Source organism: Platalea leucorodia, assembly GCF_965183815.1.
Source record: "Platalea leucorodia genome assembly, chromosome: 3".
NCBI classification, from domain to species: Eukaryota; Metazoa; Chordata; class Aves; order Pelecaniformes; family Threskiornithidae; genus Platalea; species Platalea leucorodia.
In genome coordinates, this window is record NC_138825.1 from 1,357,564 (window position 1) to 1,380,164 (window position 22,601).

Sequence of the window (22,601 nt, forward strand, 5' to 3'; positions counted from 1 at the left end):
CCTCCCTCCCCAGCCCGCACCCCTCCACCAGCCCCGGCACCCCTTCCCCAGCCCGGCACCCCTCCCTAATCCCCTGCACCCCCTTCCCCAGCCCGGCACCCCTTCCCCAGCCCATGCACCCCTCCCTTATCCCCTGCACCCCCTTCCCCAGCCCATGCACCCCTTCCTCAGCCCCTGCACCCCCTTCCCCAGGCCCCTGCACCCCTTCCCAGCTCCTGCACCCCCTTCACCAGCCCAGCACCCCCTTCCTCAGCCCCTGCACCCCATCCCCAGACCCTGCACCCCTCCCTTATCCCCTGCACCCCTGTCCCCAGCCCCTGCACCCCTCCCTTATCCCCTGCACCCCCTTCCCCAGCCCCTGCACCCCTCACCAGCCCCTGCACCCCCGCAGCAGAGGCGAGAGGCAGCCGGGCGCAGAGCAGGGTCCCTGCTCCATCTGCTGGGCACGGCAGGGTGACCGGTTGCTGTAGGGCCACCCCTGCTATGGAAAGAGCAGAAATCGCCCCAAACGGAGAAGGGGCAGCTGGGAAGGGCCCAGCCAGCACAGAGGGGCTCCATCCCTCCCGGGACCCCCGTACAGGCTCCTGTTTCCCCATCACTGCAACAGGACCGATGGTTTTCTTGGCGCTCGGCCGGGACAGACGGAAACCTGCTGTCTGGGAGAAGGGGATTTTGAAGCACCCGCTGTTCCTGTTTGGGCTCCGCTTGCAGTTTTCAATGGAGATGCCTCACAGCACAAAATCCCTCAGCGGGCTGTGTAGCAGGGGCTGCCCATCACAAAAGCCACAACAAACAGTGAAAAAGGGGAAAAAAAAGCCCACGCGAGGCTGGCTGCACCCTCGCTGCTGGGTGCCGGTGCAGCCGGGACAGCGGGAAGCCAAGCCCAGGCGGGTTGGCAGAGGGGAGCTCGCCGGTGCCCACCGTGTGCCCCCACACCTCGGCACCGTCCCCCCGGCCATGCTCTGGTACCCTCGGGGGGTCAGGGGCTGCCCCTTACCTGTGAGCCGTGGGGAGCTCAAATACCAAAGCTTCCCAGTGCAGAAAAACTAGTTACAGCATTTAATTACAAACCCATGGCTTCAGCCCAGGAAAGAGCCCCCGGGAAGAGCCAGGCTCAGCCATGGAAATCATGCGGGAAGAAAGGAAACAGACAACTTTATTAAAATATACCCTCTCTGTCCTTTTCTGAGCCCATTTACGCCCTGCTCTGCGCAGGCTCCCGCTTTCACAGCAGCACTCCGGAGTCCTCCACGCAGCTATCGGCGTGTGCCAGCCCTGGCGCGAGCGAGCCGCCGGCGGGCAAGGTGCTGGCCTGGGTCCACGCCGAGCCCTTGCCGGCCGCCTCCTCGGGCAGCAGCGGGACGTAGGCCTCCTCCGTGGGGCCGCCGAGCTGCTCCTCCAGGACGTACCTCGTCCCCCATCGTTCGTTGTGGTGGACATCCACAGCCACCAGTGCCGCCTCCGCTCCGGGGGAGCAGGGCTCGGCAACGTCCCCGGGGTCCAAATCAGAGTCCGCTTGGGGGAAGCCCGAATCCTGGGTAGAGTCCGGGCTCTCCTCGGGCAGGCTGGTGTTGATGTAGATGACGTCTCCGGCTCCCCTGACGGTGGGCAGGTTTTCCAGCAGCTTCTCCAGATGGACCTTTAGCTCTGAGAACGTCGGGCGGGCGGCGGGGTCGGTTCTCCAGCACGCAGACATTATTTCATACCTGGAAATGGGGAGAGGAGCGTGGTTACCACGGCAGATGCTACCACATGCTGGGCTACAGGAGGTACGGGGGCTCATTCCCTGCTTCTCTCCAAACGGGGCAAGCCCTGAGCTGCTTTGCATGAAAACGAAGCCAAACCAACTCCCTCTGCTTAGGCTGTTTGCCCAACGGCAGGGATTTATCAGCCCAAGCTGCTGTTAGAAGTCTCTTCCAGCGCCTGGCGCTTCCCGAGGGTCGGGCAGAGGCAGCCAGCTGCAGTCCTGGGATCGGTCCCCCGGGAACATCCCAGTTCTGCTCCTGGGACTCCGGGTCCTTCTCCCGTCCTTCCCGCAGGTGCGGGTTCCCAGGCTGGGTGTCAGGGCACGCTGGAAACTCCCAGTGCCTCCCTGCAAGCACCTCGCTGCCGGGCACGCACCGGCTCCTCGGCCCTCTGGCAGGCTGGATCCGATCAAAGGTTCCTTTGCCGCTTCCTTCAGGGCCAGGCGTGGGAGACAGGCCGTGTAGGAACCGTTGGGTGACTCCGAGCAGCTTCGCTAGTTTAACCATTTTTGTATTTGCAGCTCTTGGCCATGGGGAGGTTAAACATTTTCAGCTGTAACGGCACTGGAGAAAAACTTAGGAAGAAAACTTGGGAGAAAAACCCTCGCTGAGCTGCTCAGAAATGCAAAGTTTTGAGGTTTCCACATTTTCCCTTTCCAGATTCATAGATTTTAGGCACTGAAGGGCCCTGAATAACTAGAGGGACTTTTGTGGGGCAGAGAAGAGCATCACCAGAGACCAGAGCATCACCAAGACCTTCGGGCTAAACCGTACTATCTTAAAAAATAAATAAAAGACTAAAAAGCCTGATTCCTCCGCCACAAACTGCAGAGGGCACTGCTCCTGTCCCCGCAGGGCCAGCAAGGTGACCTGGGCACTTGCCACCCTCCCCAGGCCGCCGGCTGCCAACAGCCCGGCTCCCGGGCCCTCCGTGCCAGCCCTGCCGACGCAGCGCTTCCTCCTGGGACAGTGGCTGGGATTTCCGAGCACCCGTTTGCCTGGAGTTTAGGAGATGCTTTTTCCTCCCTGGGTAACATGCTGCTCTGGGATTTGGCTTTTATCAGGCACGTCAAAACTCGGGAGATTATGCAAATATTAAAGGGTTTGAAGTTTATGTGACACTTTCATTTAAAATTTGACCCACCCCGTTATTCTGGCCAGCTTTCCTCTGAGAGCTAACCTGCATGTGCATTCTTGTAAGCTCCCTGCCTGTCAGCCCCACAAGGCAGAAAACGTTAAATCCTTGCCTTTTTGGTTTTTTTTAAATCTAGTCTTTAATAAGTGTTGTTTCTGGGGGCTGTGGGAGAAATGGAGGGGGGGAGGTGGAAGGTACGGACCCTCTCCGGTACGGACCCATCTTACTGCACTTGGAGAGGCAGGTTTGCAGCAGGTGGGAGCACGGGCACGCCGGAACGGTCTTTGATTGCGCTGTGATGCACAGCTTTGCAGGCTTTCGGCCAAATTTAGGGCTAAGCCGCAAATCCACAGCGCAAGTAGTTGTTGTGTCCTTAGAGAAAGGACATCAGTGACTGAGCGCCACAAAGCACAAAGAGCAGCACCCCACAGAAACCGCCTCGGCTAAGGGCAAGCGGTGCGCAGGTTATCCGCAGGCAGACAGGGAGCGACGGGGCCACGCTACAGCCCAGGAGCGGGGTTACGATACTCACAGCTCATCCAAGCAGTCCTCGGGCTTCTTCAGGCGCTGCCCATGGAAGAGGTACTCGTAGATCTCGTGGTTCTGCACTCCTGGGTAGGGCGTCATCCCGCGGGTCGCTATCTCCCACATGGTAACGCCAAATGCCCACTGCGAGGACAAAGGGAAAGCACGCTGAAAGGACACTTCCAGGAGGAATGAATGAGTCTTTTCATGGGGAAAGGTCACTGCCCAGCGTCCACTGGGCCCTCGCACAATGCTAAAGTTGTCGCTCCAGTCCTGCCCTCCCCAAAATTGGAAATAATAAGCAATGCCACAGAGGAGGCGAGCGGCCCACTCAACAAACCTATGCCAGGATGCTGGGCAGGCAGCAAAAGGTCAGTGCGTCCCGTTACTGACGGCCTCCCGCTCCTCTGGCTCTGCGGTTCCAGGGTACGAGAACAGCCGTAACCAAGCGCGGCAAGGGTGGACGACTCAACCCGCGGAGCGGTCCCCTGCTCTCGCCTCCTGCCGCCCGGCTGCCCAGCCACGTGGACCTACCACATCGCTCTTGGTGGTGTAGATGCGGTCAGCCAGGGACTCGATGGCAATCCACTTCACCGGCATTTTTGCTATTCGGCCCTGACGGTAGTAATCGCCACTGTAAATCTTCTTCGACAAACCGAAGTCTGCCACGCACACCGTCATGTCGTCCCGTAACCTGTCAGGCGGAAACAGGGATGACAAGATAGAGAAGTTGGACGTGCCAAATTCTGAAGCAGAAACCGGAGGCTGAGCTCTTTTGCCTGGAGACTGAGGGAGGTTTCATTGAAGGAAGCCAAGTTGTGCTGTAAAACCACAGGGCTTCCACTGGTGTTCATCTATCCAGGACGAAGCAGAGGAAAACAAACTCACATGCAGTTTCGAGCCGCCAAATCCCTGTGGAGAAATTGCCGACTGCTCAGATACTCCATCCCCAGGGCGATATCGACCATGAACTTCACCAGCGTCTGCAGGGGCACAAACTGGGAAGGGAAGGTGTGGGTTAGACAGTGCGAGCCCTTTGGGAAGCACGTTTGGTTTGATCTGAAAGGCTTCCCTGTCCAGGGCTGCTGGCTGACATCCTAGTGGTCTCACTGGCCCTGGAGAGCACCAGGAGCCCAAAGCAGCAGCCGCTGTGGCCTCTCTCATCCCCGTTGGGCTAACGCCCCCGGATTGTAAGATTTATCGAATCACAAGCCTGCAGGAGCTGCAGATGCAGGGACAGTTGTTTCAGAAACAACCCCAAGCACTGGCTGCCAGGCTGTGCCGCTGGCCAGAAGAGCCCATCCCGGCAAGCCACATCTCACTGTGGGCTGCTGTCGCAGTGGGTACCCCTCCCATGCCGCCTCCTCCTTCCACGTCTCTGGAGCGCAGCCTGCAGCTAGACATTGCTTCCTTGCGGCCCTTCCCACTGGCTGCCTTTGGATCGCATATTTTTGGCTAGAAAGCAGCTCTGCAGAAAAGGCCACTGGTGCAGAGCGAGCCGACCGCGGTTCAGCAGCGCGCCTTTGCGCCAACAAAGGCCAACCTTGTAGCAGGCTGCAAGAGAGCAGCCAGCAGGTCAAGAGAAACTATTTTTCCCCCTTAATTTGGCACTGGTGAGGCCACATCTGGGTGCTGCGTCCCATTTCGGGCTCCTCAGTAGGAGAAAGACATGTTGGAGCAAGCCCAGAGGAGACCACTAAGATGAGGCTGGAGGAGATGCTGTACAAGGAGAAGCTGAAATAACTGGGCTTGTTCAGCCTGGAGAAGGGAAAGCGAGAATCCCACAGGCTTTTGTGGAGCTGGATCCCACCGCTGCCACCTGACAAAGGCAGGAAGCAGGACTACAACCGAGTCCTCTTGATGTTCTTGAAAAAACAAAGGCAGGTTTGTCCCCAAAAGAGGCACGGTCCCACCTTGCTCCTGGCAGACACAGGGCCCTCTGCTCCCCGCACTCGTTACCTGGGGAGCCATCTCCAGCCGCGAGCGAAGCAGAAAGCTGTGCAGGTCGCCGTATTTCATGAACGGGAGAATCACCATGGGCTTGGGGACCTGCTGGGAGCTCAGCTCGATGCACACGCCTGGAAAACACAGACAGGGGTTGCAGAGCCCCATGGGCAAAGGCACCACGCTCGCAGACACCTGCGTGGGACCCAAGCGCTCCTCAGCCTGGCTCCCCAGCCCAAATCCCAGCCGGAGGGCGGGCAGTGACAGCCCATACCTAGGAGCCTGATGACATTGGGATGGTCGAAGTCCTTCATGCACGCTGCTTCACTGAGGAACTCTTCTATCTCCCTTTGGGAAAAGTTATCCACTGGGAAGCAGAGAAAGAGGAGGAGGTTTAAAACCCCAAGGCTTTAACACCCCAAATCACTGCTGCCATCTCCCTTCACAGCACAGCTCCTGCGCGGGTCAGGGGGAAAGGACCACCGGGATGTCTCTGCTATCCTTGGCTGGCTGATATGAGTGCCCTTCCCGACTGGCAGCAGGAGCCGCGGCAGAGTGGCCAGCATCCCCGCAAAACGGTGCCAGGATGCAGAGAGAGCACCGCCGGAGATGGGTACAGCAGCGCTGGCACCCGCTGGGACAAACAACGTCAGGTTCTGCGAGGCCGGGGTGATGACTTACGCTTCATGGTCTTCACAGCCACCTTCTGCGGGGTGCCTTCGGGCTGGCTGAGATGCCCCTCCATCACTGACCCAAACTCCCCTGCACCACGGGAAAGAAGCAAGCGCTTTATCCGCAGCCCGAAGCACCACCTTTCAGGACACCACTATGTCCTTGAAGATGTGAAATGCTCTAAGATGGACACCTCGTCCCCAAAAGTCTACGGGGGGGAGGCTTGTGTGTCATCAGTGGCAGAAGGAGGAGATGGATGCAGGGGTCCTGGCACTTGGTCATCTTGACCCACCATCTCCCCCACATCCCCTGGGCCTGGAGCTGGGGGACGATGCAGGTACCAGAGGCAGCCCCTGCCCCGTATGTCCGTCCCCAGCTCTCCAGCCCCCGCACTCACCCTCTCCCAGGACCTTCCCCAGGCTGAGGGCGTTTCTGTCCACGACAACGTCCTGCAGCTTCTGCTGGAGCTCGCTGCTGACACCCAGGCTGCCCACTGCAGGAGAGGGGAAGAGACGCTCAGGTCACCTCCAACCTGCAGACATCTCTCTGCTGCCATATCCCCGTCAACCTCCTTGCAGAGGGATAAAAAAAAAATATATACTTACGCGTAAGTTCAATGGCTCTCCGGCAGTAGGACTTCTTGGCCGTGTAGTTCACTGCCAGCTCCAAGTCGTTCCTGCTGAAAGCGTTCCTGGCGGGACAGAAACAGACCCTGCTGGGCCACGTGCGGCTGCTTCTCCTCCGGTGAAGGAACCGCCGCTGCAGGGGCGGGCGACCACAGCGCTACCAGGGCTATCGGCAGTAAAGCAGGAAACAGGCACATTCGTGCTCATCTTTTTCATTTCCTTCTTACTGGATCAATGCCGTTGCTTACAACGTCTGAGCAAAACAGCCACTTGATAAACAAGGCTGATCTGTCAAGGAGTGAGTCACAAAGGGTTTTTTGGGGAGGAAATGGGATACTCATTTCCTACTCAGCGAGCAGTCTGTACCGGTCAGAATATGGTGCCCAGATCTACCACCTGCTAACGCCATCCCTTCTCCTGCCTGCTGCACAACTCCAGCCTGTGAATGCTCGCTGTTAGCACAAGCAAACCCCAGCCGTTAGCCAAAAAGAAACTAAAGGGAGCTTCACACCATAGCCCCAAAACGGTGGTGATGGGCACGCTGCTGGGAGATGCCGTGCCACCCCTCTGGTACGGGGCCGTGCAAAGGTCCAGCTCCGGGAAACAAAACCACAGCGGATGCTGAAGAGCTCCCAGGGAGCTTGCATCGCAAGGGAAGAGCATCAACCCTACCCCAGTTAGGAAAGGGATCCTTACATACTACCAGTTTCCAAACCGGGATGGGGGGGATGCCACGGGAGATGCGAGTAGGTGGGATTCCTTCACCAGTTCAATAAATTCCCTTACCGAAATGATGCTCTTCCAAAGGAGTTAATTATATCACATTTCCAGTTTGGCAGTGGACACCCAAGTGACAGCGCTTATAAGAGCTGCTAGCACCACAACTGTTTAACAAAACCAGTAGCATGGGGCCGTTAAATGCCACTTAGAAAGTCACAAGGGTGAGTGAGTAGCCTTGGCTTACTGTAGCAGAAAACAGCCCTTTGCCCACATCATTAAAACAGCACTTAGGCAGCCCAGCGGCAGTCTCTCTGCCCGGTGGGGCTGCTGCCACGCTTACCCATTGGAGCAAGATATATTTGGCGTGTGAGGAGGCAGGAGGGGTTTCTCTAGGCCACAGGACATTATACATCTCTGCTCTATCACCCCTGTGTCAGAACGCCAAGGCCACCCTCCCATACCCAGTTGCACAAGTTTACTTCCCTTTAAAAATAGGAATAGGGAGCGAAAGGTGAACTGCTGGGCTAAGGAAGGGAGGGGAAGTACCGTCACTGCAGTAAAAATACACTCAGTCCCTCACCACGGGCATAAAAAAATGCCATTTGCGGGGATGACATCAGCACTGGAGGCAAAAGTCTTGTCCCCGCGCCCAGCGTGGGCTGCTGGCCCCCCGCCCTGCCTGCCCGTGCCCCACGCCCCTGCGACCTGCCCGGCTCGGGGCACCTCTGCACGCTGTTTTCCCTTCGGCTTACCCGTATTTTGTTTCCACACATCTTTTGTGGATGACCACAGACAAGCAGAGGATCAGCCCGACGGCAATTGTCCCGCAGATAAAGCCCAGGGCTACGATAAAGGAGTCCGCGTTCCCGGAGGCTGAGGTCGAAGAGGGGGCTGAGGTTATTAATCCTAAGAAAATACCCCATTAATGGAGCCGGTGAAGGAGTCAGCCTGCAGCACCCAGGGGCTGGGGGAGGATTTCCCAGGGGCTGAAACCAAACCCAGTAAAGCCCAAAGGGTTACACGGGAGAAGAGGGCATGAGGACCGAGGTTGCACATGGAGAGCAAGCCTCTCCTGGCTACCAAAGCACGCTGAAGATCTCAGATTCTTGGCCGATAGCCTGGCCGACGGGGCAAGCGTCCGAAGGAGGATGGAGGCATGCCAAATCGCCATGGCCGGGCAAGGAAAGCACGCCCTGCGTGCTTCCCCATCCTCCTCCCCTGCACCCATCCCTCGCGGGCAGGGCCGGGCATCTCCTTACCGCTGCCAGGGATGAAGACCTCCACCGGGCTGCTGAAAGGTCCCACTCCCCCCTTGGTGACGGCAGCCACACGGACGGAGCAGGTGGCGTTGGTGGCCACCACGGGCAGGACGGCCACGCTGGCGTTCTGCCGGGCTTCAGCGGAGATATTCTGCTGGAGAGAGGAAGGGAAGAAAAGCCTGGGCTGGGGGAGACAGCGGCCCGTCCCTACAGCAGGAGGGAAACGGGGAGATTTATTGAGAATTGTCCCCTTGTCAAACTTCCACGTTGCTTTGCTTTCACAAGCCCAGAGGAAACGCAGCACCAAGCTATTTACGGAGGATAATGGCCCTGCCTGCAGGAGCCGGATGGGATCTGGAGAGGGGCTGAGCAGCGTTTCCCGTTCAAACCTCGTGCTGCCGTCGCTCTTTGCTTGTCAACAGCAGCGGGACCCGAGCCAGAACAGAGGCAGGAAAGCAATCTCGCAAGGAAGGGGGAAAGGCATTTCATGCACCGGCGGTAACATGGATTTTGAGCTCCAGCCTTCATTGCGGTCGGCTTGGCCAGCGGGGGCTCGCACCCCTCTTCGTTGCCAGCCAGGGATGCCCGTGGCTCGTGCTGGGCAGCCCCGCCAGCCTCGGCACCCGCAGAGCCTCGGCGCTCGCCGCCGCCGCTCCTTCGCAGGGCGTCTCTGACCGCTTTCAGCCGCGGCGCTCCTGGTTTGATTGTTCAAGTGCCTGGCCACAGAAAGTAGATCTTAGGGCAGATATTTTCTGACTGTGGTTTTGTGTTAAGCTAATAATATTTCCAGTTTTAAGGGCGTGTTTCCTTGCCTGGTAACATGGCAGGAGTCAGCGTGCCCCATGGCACAGACCTTTTTCCTCAGTAAAAACACAAGTGAGTCTTTCCTTGCAAATTCCCTGTCATTTCCTGGTCTTCTTCAGCTGAGAAAGTGCCGCTGCTGCTCTCCGCCGACGTGCAGCTGCAAAACAGCTGCCCACTGGCGTCCAAAACATCTGGCAGACTGCTGCAGCCGGCAGAGCCCGGCTCCGTACCCTGGCTGAATGTCACGCAGCTGAGCAAAAGCAGCAGCTGAGGGGGATCGGTCGGCAAAGAGGAGAAAATCGGAGCTGCTCAGAGGGAGCCGGTTTCTGTTCAGAGTCATGAAAAAGCCACAGAAATGGATGTGAAACACTCCCCAGCCCCAGCAGCGCCTCTGTGCCATCGGGCAGCGGCTGACACCCGCTGCTGCCTCCGCTCCTGCTTTCCTCCGCCTCGCATTCACGGCATCCTACGGCAGAGACGCGCACGAGACCCTTTCCCTACCGCCAGCCTAAAAATGCACCGGGATCCTTTCATATCGCAGGCGGCTCCGCTGTGTCATCTGAGGACAGAGCCCAACTGCTATCAACCAGACCGCGGCGAGCAGGAGCACACTGGCAAAGCAGACAGCCGTTCTGGCAGGACACAACTGCCAAAGCGAAGGGGTTTTTATGAGCGTTGCGGTAGTTGAGGAATTTCTTCACGTCCCAGCTCCGGCAGCCTTGGCTCAAACAAGAACTGCTGGTTTAAAAATAAAACAAAACAACTTTTTTTGAAGTTTTTAAAATAGTTTTCGAGCTGGTCGTGGAGAAGAAGAGGCCTGCAGGTGGCCCTGCTGACACAGAAATACAGGACCCCCCCGCCTTTATTGTTAAACCCATGGTTATTTTGGAGCATTTCATATTCAGCCTGTCCAGGGCCAAAACTCAGAGACTTTCTCTCTGAGAAATCAGAGCTCCGGTCGACAGCGAACACGTTGCTCTTGTGCTTCAGGCTCTGCCCATCAGCGGCTCCGGAGACCCTCGGGGCGCGTGGGAGAAGCGGGCACCGCACCAGCCCACGGTGCTCTGCAGAAAGGTTACGGCACGGGCTCGAGCCGTTCCCGTGCCTCTTAATTCCACGACAGCCCTTATAAAAAGACGTGCTGGTCCCTGCCCTTGGCTGGCTCTGACAGGCGGTTTTGCCTTCCATAAAACCCAGAGGCTGAAGAAACAAATCAGCAACAAACACAAGCGCTTCTTTCGGTCTGCAAAGAGCCAAGGTCCTGCACAGCTACCTCCCACCTGAGCTCACTCCCCACCAGTGGGGTTTTTTGAGCCTCCTGAAAGCCAGCGTTAATAAGAACAGATATTTCCCAGGAACCCAGGCAGAAATTTCACCCCGTAAGTATTTGACTGGGGAAACTGATAAAAAACAACAACAACAAGAAAAGATAGTCTCCCAGGGCTTAAAGGGCAAGCCCTGCTTTTTGCTTTCCGCTTGAGAGACGACACATATGTCAGCATTTTTTTTTTCCATGCTAGTCACAAGACCATAATATTGTTTCCCTGACTTCATTCGGTCTGGATCTATACATGCTCTTTTTCAGAGGCGCAAAAGGAGAACAGAAAATGCAGCATCCTACAAAAAATAGGGGGTGAGTCATTTTTTCCACACCGGGTTCAGGCCATCAGCGCCTCTCTCTGCTTTCAGCCTGGGACAGAGGAAGAGCAAACCCCAGCGCAGAGGCGACAGCTGGATACATCTGCGCAAGTATCCAGAGGCTCCCCGACCGTGGGCAGAGCCAGGATGGGATGCTCTTTTGCCCGGTAGCTGAGATGAGCCAGGACTGCCCCAGAGGTCAGGCCAACCTCGCCTTAGCAAATTCCTGAAGGCTACTTCCCAAACCCTGGGAAAGGCAAGCAGGGCTGTGCCAGACGACTTCATACGCTCACGGACAGGCCCCCGGCCCCAAAACGTTCCTTGAGCTATAAAACTCTGTGCCAAGGGTTGGCAGATGAGTTAACGCACAGAATAAATCCCATCCGAGTAAGGAACGACTCAAAACCCAAGGAACAAATTCTCCCAAACCCCTTGCGATTGACTCCATTGCTGAAAGCGCCAAGAGGTGCTGCCAAGCCTTGACTGCCACTCCGAAGGCCATACCAAAGCCTGCCAACACCAGGAAGAGCATCTCACTCCTACGTTAGAGAACAGGAGCTGTGGTAGCAAACCTTTTGTTTCCTTCAAGCAGAACTGCTTCTTCCCAATATTATTGACTTAGGGCATTACCGTGAGTGACATAAACACGCGAGAGAGAGACCACTTGTATTAAAAAAGCTCAGATGAAAGCACAAGACAGCAGACAAATAAGCTCAGAAAGAATATATGGAAGCACCAAGACCAAACTGGACATCCCTGCTTGATGCCTGCCGGGATTTTTTCTAGGCTTTAGCCATTCTTCCCCGTTTCCCTGGTGACTTACCAACCCCTTGGAGTTCCGCCACCTGTACCAGATGTGATAGCCCTGCAGCTCCCCGTGGATCCTCCCCAGGGGCGGCTTCACCCATCGGATCTCCAGGGAGGAGCTGGATTCATTGAATGATATCGTGACGTTCAGTGGCGGAGTGGTTGGAGCTGCAGGAATCAAAGAGAAAGAAGGTGAGGGGAGCCGGGTGGATGGGTGCAGGGACATGGTAGGCTGATGGAAAATGAGCTGTAGCTCAACCAGAAAGGACACAGTATTTCCTACAGCCTTTAATCTTTCCACCAGGTGACCGCCCGTGGGTAAATTTCCTTTCCCCAACCAACAGAGCCAAGATGTCCCACCCCGTAAGCAGCCATGACCAGCACCTCATCCAGAGTCCTGCACAGAGCACAGCTGCACGACCGAGGCAGGGAAACCCTCCTCAGTCTTCGCTATTCATTTCCTACCTCCCTCAGTGGTGCTGGCGGTTATCCAGGGGCTAAACGGCGACCAGCCGACTTCATTCCTGCAGGAAACGCGGATATTATAGTCCGCCATGGGCCCCAGCTGCTGGATGTGATACACGTGGGGAGGCACCGAGGTGTTGAAGAGCAGAAGTGAGACGTTGCTTCGTGGAACAGCTTCCTTAACCTTCATTGAAAAATCAGTTCACAAACAGGGATTAGTCAGCAACAACCTGCAGGGTGAGACGTGCGGCAGGAATTTTACATCTGTAAACAGGATCCGGAGCCCTGCCTCCCTCCCTGCCTTCCACCCCAACACTGGCAGGGCCTCGTTCCTGCACGCTGGATCGTCTCTGCCGAGCGGAAAGCTGACGGCAGGACATTCGCGGGGCCCAGGGCCAGGGCCCCAACGCACGCGGAGAAGAAAGAGTTGCGGTGGGGACATGGCAGAGATGCGTGAAATCGCCATCACCGCGGGAGGGAGGAGGGAGGGATGATTTTCTCATTCCTGTGGCATGGAGCAAAAGAAGCACCCAACAACATTACCAGGCAGCGAGTCCCAAACAAACAAAGTCAAGTCCTTTCTCGTGCAACACATCGTTAGACCGCAGGACTTATCGCCATCAGATGTTGCGGGACTAATCACAGACCTCGTCGGACTCCATCATTACATTTAGAAGCGTGGATGAATTAAACGTACTAAAAACAAGCCACGCTTTTTACAGAAAGAGAAACTGCTCTCTCCCCAAAGGGCTAGCTGTTGAGCACCCGTGTAGCTGCCCACACAGCCCTTGCAGCTCTCCAGAACGTGTCTCATTGCGTGGGAAGCACCACGAGAGTGGCCTGGGCCGGGACGGTGGGAGGGAAGAGGGAAGAGCAAGGACGAGGGATGCCAGCGCAGGCAAGGCAGTTAACTCAGAAGGCAACCCACAGGACGTGGTTCAGCATCAACCACAAGCAGAAAGTCATACACTCCTCTCAAAAGCCTCTGTGTGTGGTTTTGGGGTGGCAGGAGACCTGCCCTGCTGCTTAAGCAACAAGCGTACCCCCCTGGGTAGCCCAGGATGCTCAGGACGGTCTCAGCATCACCACCAGCAGTATTTTCCAGCCGCAATGAAAGAGAATAGCCTTCAGCCTCATAAAGCTGAGAAGGTCCCCACGCCGTCACTGGATGCTTTGAGGTCGGCGAGCAGCGATCAGATGAACGTGCAAGCCGCTCCTGAAAGCGCCTCTGGGACTGGCTGTTCTCCTGAGTATCGAGCCCAGCTCAGCCCTCTCGATCCTCAACTTGTCTTCTGGAGAGAGGCCATCAAATTAACGAATTTTTAAAAAAAAAATCAGGCTTTTTGCAAACTTAAACAGTTTGAACTTGGCAGGTGTGACAGCAACAGCTTCCCATTTCAGCACCAGCGTGCTCAGAAATGAGTCACTTGGTCGGTGGGCCAGGCTACCCGACCGAGGGGATTATCAAAGGGGACAGGAGCAAAAAGGCTTAGTCACAGCTGTGTTTTTGCCAGAAATCTTGTCTTGTTTTCCAATTTCAAAGGCTATTTCCTAATGACAGACCGTGAACGTTAAGTCATAGGAAATTCCTTGGCTCTCCACCCCACTTCCCAAGCTCCAGCTGGAAGGCAGCAGTGGATGCAGTGCTAATTTTAGCTCTGGTACCTTTCCTCCCTGAAACTCCTTTCACTTTTACCTGGCTTCGAACACCGCCTCTCCCCATGCGTTCTCTCAGCCGGAGTACAGATTAGCCAGCATAAAAACCATATCCACAAGAGAGCAAGCAGTGGGCTCGAACTGTGAAACCCAGCAACATCAAACAGATAGAGCAGGTGGAAAATACTTGCAGGGCTGTACCCATGGAGACGGCATTCCCTGACTTGTCCAGGAGACAGGCAACACCTCAGCTCCTTCCCAGTACTTGCAAGGAGCGGAGAGTCGAGAGAAACCTCCACAACATCATCCCACCACAAACTTCCCAGCCACCCGGACAGCAGGGCGTGGGTGGGACAGCGTGCCAGCTTCCCCTTTCAACGCCGCTGGGCAAGTCCAACTCAATTTGCCCAAACCAACGGTCTGGTCGAATCCACGCGGTTCATGCCAGACACCACTGATTTCCACCTGCCTCGGAGCATCCGTGCGAGGGGAGATTGCAGGGGCAAAGGGGCATTATGGATGCTTACCTGGATGCTGCAGCTGTTCAAGGCAGAGAACGCATCAAAGCCCGGCACCCAGGATATCACGATACCGTGGGCCGTTTGGTTGAGGACATGCACGCTGGCGGGTGCGGATGGTATTCCTGCAGGGAAAAGCCAAGGGCAGTCAGCCGGAGGCCTAAGCACAAAAGTGGCACGTCTGGCTTCCCCCAGGCAGCTCCCGGGGCTCCAACCGACTGTGCATGAACCCCGGGTACTGCCCCGGCTACAGCTGCAGTGGTATCCGCCATCAGTGTACCACGGATGCTTCAGACCACTGGACAGGGAAGCAGAAAAAAGTCATTTGCAGGACTGTTTTGACCATGTTCTATATTTGTGAGCTCTCTGGGCTGCCTAGAGGCAATGACATATTTTGGGGAACGCTTTCCTCACATCGCTGGAGTGGCTCTGGTCAGGAATGTCGAGAATTTCCATCATTTCCTATGGAAAATTGCGAGCACCACCCTGGTTGTGAAGGAAGGAAAAGAGTGATACAGCCCTTCCGAAACCTGCTCCGGGGCCGACAGTTCTGCTTTCAAATGTGCTTTTTGGTGCTTCCTCCCACGGCAGCGATACTGGCATGACAGAACCGCACCGGGCTACTACGTGCATCCCGCTTGATTTTAAATATAGGTTTAAACCAAGGAAAAATAAGTATGGGAGTCCTAAAAACATCTCCCTCAGCTCATGTAGAATGGCTGCTGGGAAGGGTGGAGATCAGGACGGCTCCTGCTTGGACACCGGTAGTCAACAGGTAAAGCAAGCATCGCGTTGCCGCTTACCTTTCACGTTGACCTGCCCCGGGTTGGACGCGGTCAGCCCTTTACTGTTGTGAGCCTCGCAGCTGAACAGCGCCGTTTCATTAAGACCTGCAGGGGGAAAAACAAGGACCTGTTCACTGGGCCTGCACAAAATGCCCATATCACACCAATTCTCCACCTGCTGCTCACAGAAAACCCTTGCGGCTTCCTTTCTTGCACTGTTGCTTTATTTTTTTTTCCAGCAGCACAAAAGACCTTTTGTTTTGCACTCATCGCTTCCCTTCGCGGCATTTCTGTGCTGGCTGCCCAGGGGTGACCCCTGCCATCCAGCTCACCCACCTTCCACGCCGCGAGCACGAGCGTGCCGTCAGTGCGAGACACGGCACAGCAGGCAGGACGGTACGTTTCTACGGCGTGCCGTTGCACAACCTCCTGAGTAAGCATTTGTTTTGCATTCAAAAAGGGAAAGGAAGAAAGCAGAAGAGCCCACCACCACGGCTTGAATCAGATGACTTATTGCTTTTCGAAGATTGCTCAAATCTCCCAGCTGATAACGGAGAACGACTGCTTTTGGGGGCCACTGGAAATACCCGAGTGCGGACGGCTGCTCGTTCCCCCTGGGGTGTTGGCATGGCCTGTGTGAGATGACCCCGGGCAGCAACGGCGCTCGGGATTTTCGTCTCGTGTGCAGGACTTCACGGGAAGCGCAGGGCTGTCCCTCCTGGGCACGTTGCTCGCTGCTGCTGCAAGGCGAAGGGCTCGCCACGGTGCACCGGGCATGCCGAGCGTTCGCTCACACCGGTGGCGGTGCCTCCCAGTGCGACCCGGGCTCCTGGGCCAGGAGGGGGACTGTTCAAATGACCCGACCTAGCATGTGCCAGCTGGATGCAAGAACATCCAAGAGGAATGAGTCACTTCTTCCGGCTTTCACTGCCTTTTGCAGCCTGCCTTTGGACGCCAAGACGGGTTAGCTATAGTCTGGTTGCTTATTAGCTAGGGGCCTTCTCCTTATGAGCAAATCAAGAAATCCCTCCTGTCTTTTGCCTCTGCAACAAAACCACGATGGGTTTCATGCTACACGAAGGACTTTTCTCCCTGTGCTCCACCAGGCTGGCATGGAGACACGCTGCAGAAGGTCCTCCAGAGACGTTAAGAGGGGACCACCAGTCAAGCAGCCCATAGGAGCAGCAGTGTACTTGTTGGCATGGCCACAGGCTAGAGGAAAAATCTGCTTCTTGCTTAGTGTCCCGCCTCTTCCGAGGAAGAAGTTTCTGGCAGCAGCCAGAGGGGGTCGGGATGGGGGTTCCTGCCCCCAGATCGCCCCTGGCAGAGTGGTCCTCAAGGCTGCTGAACAAGCAGTATGGATGGTGCTGGGCAGAGCCGTGCTCCCAGTGCTGAGGATGGAGCAGTAACAGGCTGGGACTCATTTTTGCAAATCGGTTCCTCTGTGGTTCCTCTTTTGCAAAGCTGGACCCCCATGTCCCGCTGTATACAATCTGACGGCTGTATTTTACGCCAAACCTCCTGGGAGATGTATCTGTGCGGAGCTTTCCAGCCAAGCGTCAGCAGTGCACAGTGCCACACAAGGACGAAGCAGGCTGCGACGGCCTCGTGTCAGCGCACGGGAACACAGCCCCTGCCTAACAGGAGGCGCGAGGCCAAGGGGACAGGCTGCGAGACGGCACAGGACACCTTCCCACCCTGCCCTTCCTGGTAGCCGCACGGAGGCGTCCCAGCTGGCCGTGGCACGGATGCCGTGTGGCTCACCTGGCACCGTCAGGACCGACAGGGAGATGTGGGGCTTCTCATTGACTTGGACATTGTTGCGAAACCAGTAGATCTCCACAGGCTCCGGTGGGCCCACGGCTTGGCACGTGAGGTTGAAGGGAGTGTTCTTGGTGACATTCAGCTTCTCGGGCTGACGAATGAAGTGTGGGAGCCCTGCATGGACACAAGCAGAGAAGCAAGAGATTCAGAGAGCTTGGAAACACAGCCCCATCAACAACCCCAAACTGTCCTGCCTGGGGCTGCGCCCAGCTCCAGCAACAAGCCCCTTCCCATCCAGGACTCCTCGTTTCTGGAGGACAGCTCGCAGGTCCCAGATCCCGGTCCCCGGGGCTGTCACAGCCCGGGCACAACGCTCCCCACCTCTGGCACGTCCGCCCTAGCCCTCCTCCAGCTCACCTTCCAGCTGCACCGAGATGGGATCTGACACCACCTCCGTGCCAGAGATGTTGAGTTTGCAGACGTAGGAGCCGTTATCCGAGCGCTGGGCGGCACGGATCCTGCCAAAGAGAACGGAGACCATGTCAGGGCTCTGGCGGGGAGCCTGGCCCTGCACACAGCTCCCGCAGGACACGGCAATACTGCCAGCCTGGGGGTGGGATGCAATCAGTCCCAACCACCCCACAGCACACACCAAGCAGAAGGTGGGCTTGCAAAGCCAGGCTTTGGGGGCTAGGGAGCGTCTGACCATCCTAGTCCCAGTCCCAAGCTCCTGCTAGCCACCTGGCCTCCCGTCTCTCCCTGGGAACCAACACTCAGAGCATCCCTCCAGGAAGGATGGCACCAGTTACCTGAAGGTGGAGGTCATCACCACCTCCTCCTCATCGGAGATCTCGAAATGGCTGGTGGCAATGTGGTCCAGCACGTGCAGCTCCCTCCCATCCTTCCACAAGGAAATGCCCGGGGCGTCCGGCCTGAGCAGCAGCTGAGGTACTTTGATGGAGCAATTAAACGTGACATCCTTGTGCTCATTAATCACAATGTGTCGCACCGTGGGGTTAAACTTAATCTGTCCTAGAAAGCTGGCTGAGGGCTCCTCCCGGGACTGCTCTGTGCTCTGGTGAGGCCAGTGACCAACGGTGGCCACGCTTCGCTCGGGGCGGTGGGACTCTGCCAACAGGTACGGCCTTGGATCTCGATTTTGGCCAGCATCATCTGCAAGAGAGGACCTCGGTTTACCACCAGCCAGCAAGTGCCCCCTTCCAAAACCCTGCAAAGCCCCACCGCTTCCATGAATAATTAAAGGCAGTTCATTTCCAGATGCTTGACAAATTCAAAATCTGTAGGAGACCTCTCATGAGAGCCCCAAGGAGGAAACACGGAGCTGGGGGCTGCCCCAAGACCGACTATGTACAAGCAGCACCTCCAAAAAAACCCTTTTTAAAACAAACTGGAGCAGCCCAGGCTAAAGAAAGTGCTCAGCCGCTTCTGTTTCGTCAGGGGAGAGGCAGGAGCTATTTCTGCTGCATCGCACCCTCGGGACTGGAATATAAAAGGATCCCTGGGCAGGAGGAATCTGGGACTTCTGTAAACCCCTTTCGGGGGCCTCATCTCAAGCACTTTCAGCTGGGGTGGAGCAAGAGACCCCGGCGGGGACTTCTCTGATTTTAGGCTCTTTGCTGGTGACGCTGCTCCCTTCCCAGGACAGGGTGAGCTGCTCTGAAGGAGGGAGATGCTCTCTGAGTCAACCACAACTGCTTTTGCTAAGCTGAGTGCCTCCACCAAGCTGCTTTTCTCAGGAAACCAGCTGCAGGCAGATGAAGAAATGCCTTCAGTCAGGGTGGAGGAGCCGCTTACTGTTTAGTGTTGTCCTCCCAGGGTCTTTTCCCAGACGTTTTTTCCCAAGGGAAGGCTATTTACCGGGTCTTTCCGAGGGCTTCATGTCCCCATCTACAAACCACTTAACATACCCAGTCCTGTAACAGCGTTTTCCCCCTCCCTCCCAGCACTTCCCACCCCAGCCACGAACAAGACGAAGAGCAGCTCCATATAAAGCAATTCCCGCCAAACAAAACTGTGTATTTTTGAAGAGAGAAGATCTAGAGAATATACCACAAGTAGATGCTTTTACTAGAGCGTTTCTGAGCTTCCTGAGGCTTTCCCAGGCATGCAGAAATCCCAAGCGGAGCGGTAAATCTCCCCTGCTGCTTTCAGCAAGCAAAGGCGGCATGCCAGACAGGCATTTCAGCTAAACTAATTTGCCTTTTCCAAAAAAAAAAAAACCCAAACCTATTCACAATTTAAAAGATAACACCGCAGGTAGAAAGCACAACCTTTTTATTTAACCAGAGTTCAGCTGAGCTTGTTTTGAGGCAGGTCTTAGTCCTCAAACATCAAACAACAAGTTTTTAAAGCTACGTCATTACTATTGTGAGTAATGGGGCATGAGCCTAGTGCGCTTTCCCGAGAGCCAAGAAACACAACCTAATTTTGAGGCTGGATATAGCCCTTTGCCTAACTGCTCACTATTTTTAACCCCCGAGAAATGTTACTTCTAGACAGAAATCCGAGAAGGGTTTTTAAGTTCTGCTGGGTCTGGCAGTGCAGAGAAAAGCGCAAGGCTCTCCCTGGCTCTCACACAAAACAATGGGTTTCCCTTTTAGAGAGAAAAAAAAAAAAAAAAGACCCTAAGCTTTTCCAACCTGCTTCCTAAGCTTTGCCATCCCAACACAAACAAAGGCCATGTGACTGCTGCAAAACGCAGCCGACTGCCATTTACTCGCGGGCCGGGTCACCAGCTCGCAAACAGCCAGGCAGCTCCAACAAGATTTGCCGAACGCAAACAAGCGAGCGACCCCAAATCCCCTTCCCTCCCTTGCTCTTCCCGGAGGATGCCCGGGCTGGAGCCGCTCGCTGCCTGGCACAATCCAACCTCAAACAGCTGCTTTTATGCTGCGTTTTGGAGCTTTTCAGCTCTGGCCGGGGAGGACACGGCTGTGTGCCGGCGGTCCCGGCCCTTGGCAAGCGCTCCGCCTGGGCCGGGATGATTTCTGCTCACCCACAGCTCGCCCCGGGGCTGCTTCAAGTTAAAAGACAAAGAGCGAAGAGGACCTTAGCCTCATTTTCTATACTGATTAAGTGGAAAGAGGTGTTTGCTGGCCCAGGAATGAAATACTTTCCTCTCTGACTCATGCGACAACAGGAATTTCTCATATCTAATGCTGCCCTTGGGTACCCCTTCCATCCCCAGCTCTTTGGGATGTGGGTATCATCACAGCATCTTCGAAGGGATTTGCCCTGTGTGGCAGGACACCCCTTACCTGTGTCCAGAGGGATTTGCTTAGGCTGGCTCCACAAGCCCACGTGAGAGCCGAGGAGCTGAAAGCCGGCGTGGGTGCCTGCCACACTGGAGCAGCTCCCCTCGCTTACCGCAGCTTGGCCCGAGGGAAAAGCTGGCATGGAAATCAATCCACTTGCAAGCACGCTGCTGCTCTCTGGAAACACCTGGGATCACAGCAAAACTGCCTGAAACAGCTCATCGTTCTGCTGCAGTCCCAGCAAGGACGGCGTCAGAAACCAGCCAGGTCTGCCAAAGAGCTCCCTGCATCCCCGGCCCTGGATTTCCCATTACTGGAAGTAGTTCACCTGCTGACAACAGCTTTCTGCTCAGGCGCTTGCCGAGCGCATCTTCGCACCCGGACAGGGCACGGAGAGCCCCTGCCTGCGGGGGTTCCTCCCTCCCCACCCCCGGGGAGCTGGCCGAAGTGAATGTCCCCCAGGGAATGACTTCCAAAGAGGCTCACAGGGTTCAAACACCTTTTTTATAAACCAGTCCAGGATTCCTGGCTAAATCCACAGCGAGTTCCCCTCGCTGCAGATTCCCGCTGTTACAGAGTCAAGGCTTTTCCCTCCACCCTGCCCAAAAAGCAAACCCTCCCGTTGCTGCCTCCCCTGCTAGCCCCCCTCTGCACACCCACTGCGGGACCCCCAGCACCCTGCGCACGGGCTACAAACCCCCAGCAGCTCACGGCCTGCGACCAAACGTCGGGCAGCCCTGACGACGGCAAACTTGAAGTCCAAAACCTACTTTTGCCTCTTTGCGTTTCTTTTTGCAGGTAGCTAAGCACGTGGAGCTGAAAAGCCAGCAGACTGACGGCGCTGCAAAGTGCATCCCTGTGCCACAAACCGCAGCGTTTCCCAGTGATTTTTCCCAGCACCGGTACGCAGCTGGCTAACGGGATAAATCCCAGACCCGCTCATTGCCCACAGCTTTTGGTCCCTGCCTGTCGCGGTGTCCCCAGCAAGCAGCGGCACATCATCACACAGCAGAGTGCTGCGACGCGACCGGAGCTGTGTCCCGGGACAGCAAAACCCGCTCTCTCCGGGGCTGGCGGGGATGTGCTGCTGCTAGAGACCCGCACCGAAATCCCTGCTGAGCTCCCCCCCGGGTTTCAGCTTTGCTGAGCTGCCCCCTGGGTTTCAGCTTTGCTGAGCTGCCCCCCGAGCTCTCAGCTGTGCTGAGCTGCCCCCCGGGTTTCAGCTTTGCTGAGCTGCCCCCCGGGTTTCAGCTTTGCTGAGCTCCCCCCCGGGCTCTCAGCTGTGCTGAGCTCCCCCCCGGGCTCTCAGCTGTGCTGGGCTCCAGCGAGCAGCGGAGGGGTGCGGGGGGCAGCGGGGTGCCCATGCAACACCCCGGCCGCTGGCAGGGTGACACGAAGCAGCTACCGCAGGTAAAATGCTCCCCGCGGCCGGGACGAACGCCCCTCGCCGGCCCCCCCGGACCCCCCGGTCCCCCCAGCCGGGGCTCCCCGCCCCGGGGGCTCCCCGCCGACTCACCGGCCCCGCCGCGGGGCGGGCGCAGGGCCGCCAGCAGCGCCCAGAGCAGCGCCCATCGCCCGCCGCCCATCGCCCGCCGCCGGCTCCGCTCCGCTCCGCTCCCGCTCGGCTCCGCCGGCCGCCCCGCCCCGGCCCCGTCCCGTCCCGGCCCCGGCCCCGTCCCGCCTCCCGTGGGCGGCCCCGCGCTCCAGGGCTCCGGTCCCGCCCCGCTGGCCGGGCCCGCAGGTGGCAAAGGTGCCCCGGTCAGGTGCCGGGCGCGATGGGCGCTGCGGAGGCGAAGAGCCGGTCTGCCGGTGCAACACGGACGGACGATTTCTGTGTGCAGGGGGACGGGACGTATCTCCGGGCGTTTATTTTGGGGTGTTCTGGGGACCAGCTCCTCTCCTGCCAGCCTCCCCTTCCCGCAGAGCCCCGCGCCGAGGAGGGGGGACATCGCCGCTGCCTGGGGGACCCAAGAGAGGAGCCCGGGCTGCGGGCGAGGAAGGGCAGGGTGGGCTGAAAGCACCGCTCCTCCCTGGCCTGGACCAGAACAGCGGGACAGGAGCGGGCAGCGGCAAAACGGTGAGGAAAGGATGAAGACCCAAGGGAAAGCGATGTCCAACACGAGCCGTTTAATGTAAGGAGTGAAGCAGAGCACGTCTCCTGATGGCACGGGACGGAAACGACGGAGTTTCTGGGTACTCAGCACCTGTCCCAAGCGCTGGCCGCGCTTGCAGAGGTTTGAGACCCAGCCGTACCGAGGCCACC

The 22,601-nt window shown here is 57.1% G+C and overlaps 1 protein-coding gene across 3 annotated transcripts; it reads right to left on the reverse strand.

Moving 5' to 3' along the window:
• Positions 1-1,138: 1,138 nt before the first annotated feature.
• Positions 1,139-21,977, reverse strand: MERTK (MER proto-oncogene, tyrosine kinase). 3 transcript variants are annotated; one of them, XM_082305635.1, is made up of 19 exons: positions 21,855-21,977; positions 17,873-18,236; positions 17,481-17,581; positions 17,064-17,237; positions 15,318-15,404; positions 14,524-14,639; positions 12,341-12,524; positions 11,892-12,043; positions 8,627-8,777; positions 8,120-8,273; positions 6,627-6,712; positions 6,419-6,514; positions 6,031-6,111; positions 5,624-5,716; positions 5,365-5,483; positions 4,294-4,403; positions 3,940-4,099; positions 3,413-3,549; positions 1,139-1,706 (listed from the first exon to the last, which is right to left on the reverse strand). In XM_082305635.1, exons 1-19 carry the CDS (start codon positions 21,922-21,924, stop codon positions 1,226-1,228), a joined length of 2,916 nt encoding a protein of 971 aa, XP_082161761.1. In that variant the 5' UTR covers positions 21,925-21,977; the 3' UTR covers positions 1,139-1,225. The 3 variants fall into 3 exon arrangements, with proteins under 3 accessions (XP_082161761.1, XP_082161762.1, XP_082161760.1); XM_082305636.1 differs by having other exon boundaries at positions 8,120-8,240; positions 8,627-8,780; XM_082305634.1 differs by having other exon boundaries at positions 8,627-8,780.
• Positions 21,978-22,601: the final 624 nt, after the last annotated feature.

What these genes read in the sequence shown, in the direction of transcription:
- MERTK (XM_082305634.1), bottom strand. Translation starts at nt 21,924, where the DNA reads ATGGGCGGCGGGCGATGGGCGCTGCTCTGGGCGCTGCTGGCGGCCCTG. An exon ending in GGGGCAGGTCAACGTGAAAG is followed by an intron (nt 14,640 to 15,317) that starts GTAAGCGGCAAC and finishes TTTTCCCTGCAG; the next exon opens with GAATACCATCCGCACCCGCC. An exon ending in GGCGGAACTCCAAGGGGTTG is followed by an intron (nt 8,781 to 11,891) that starts GTAAGTCACCAG and finishes TCCTCTCTCCAG; the next exon opens with CAGAATATCTCCGCTGAAGC.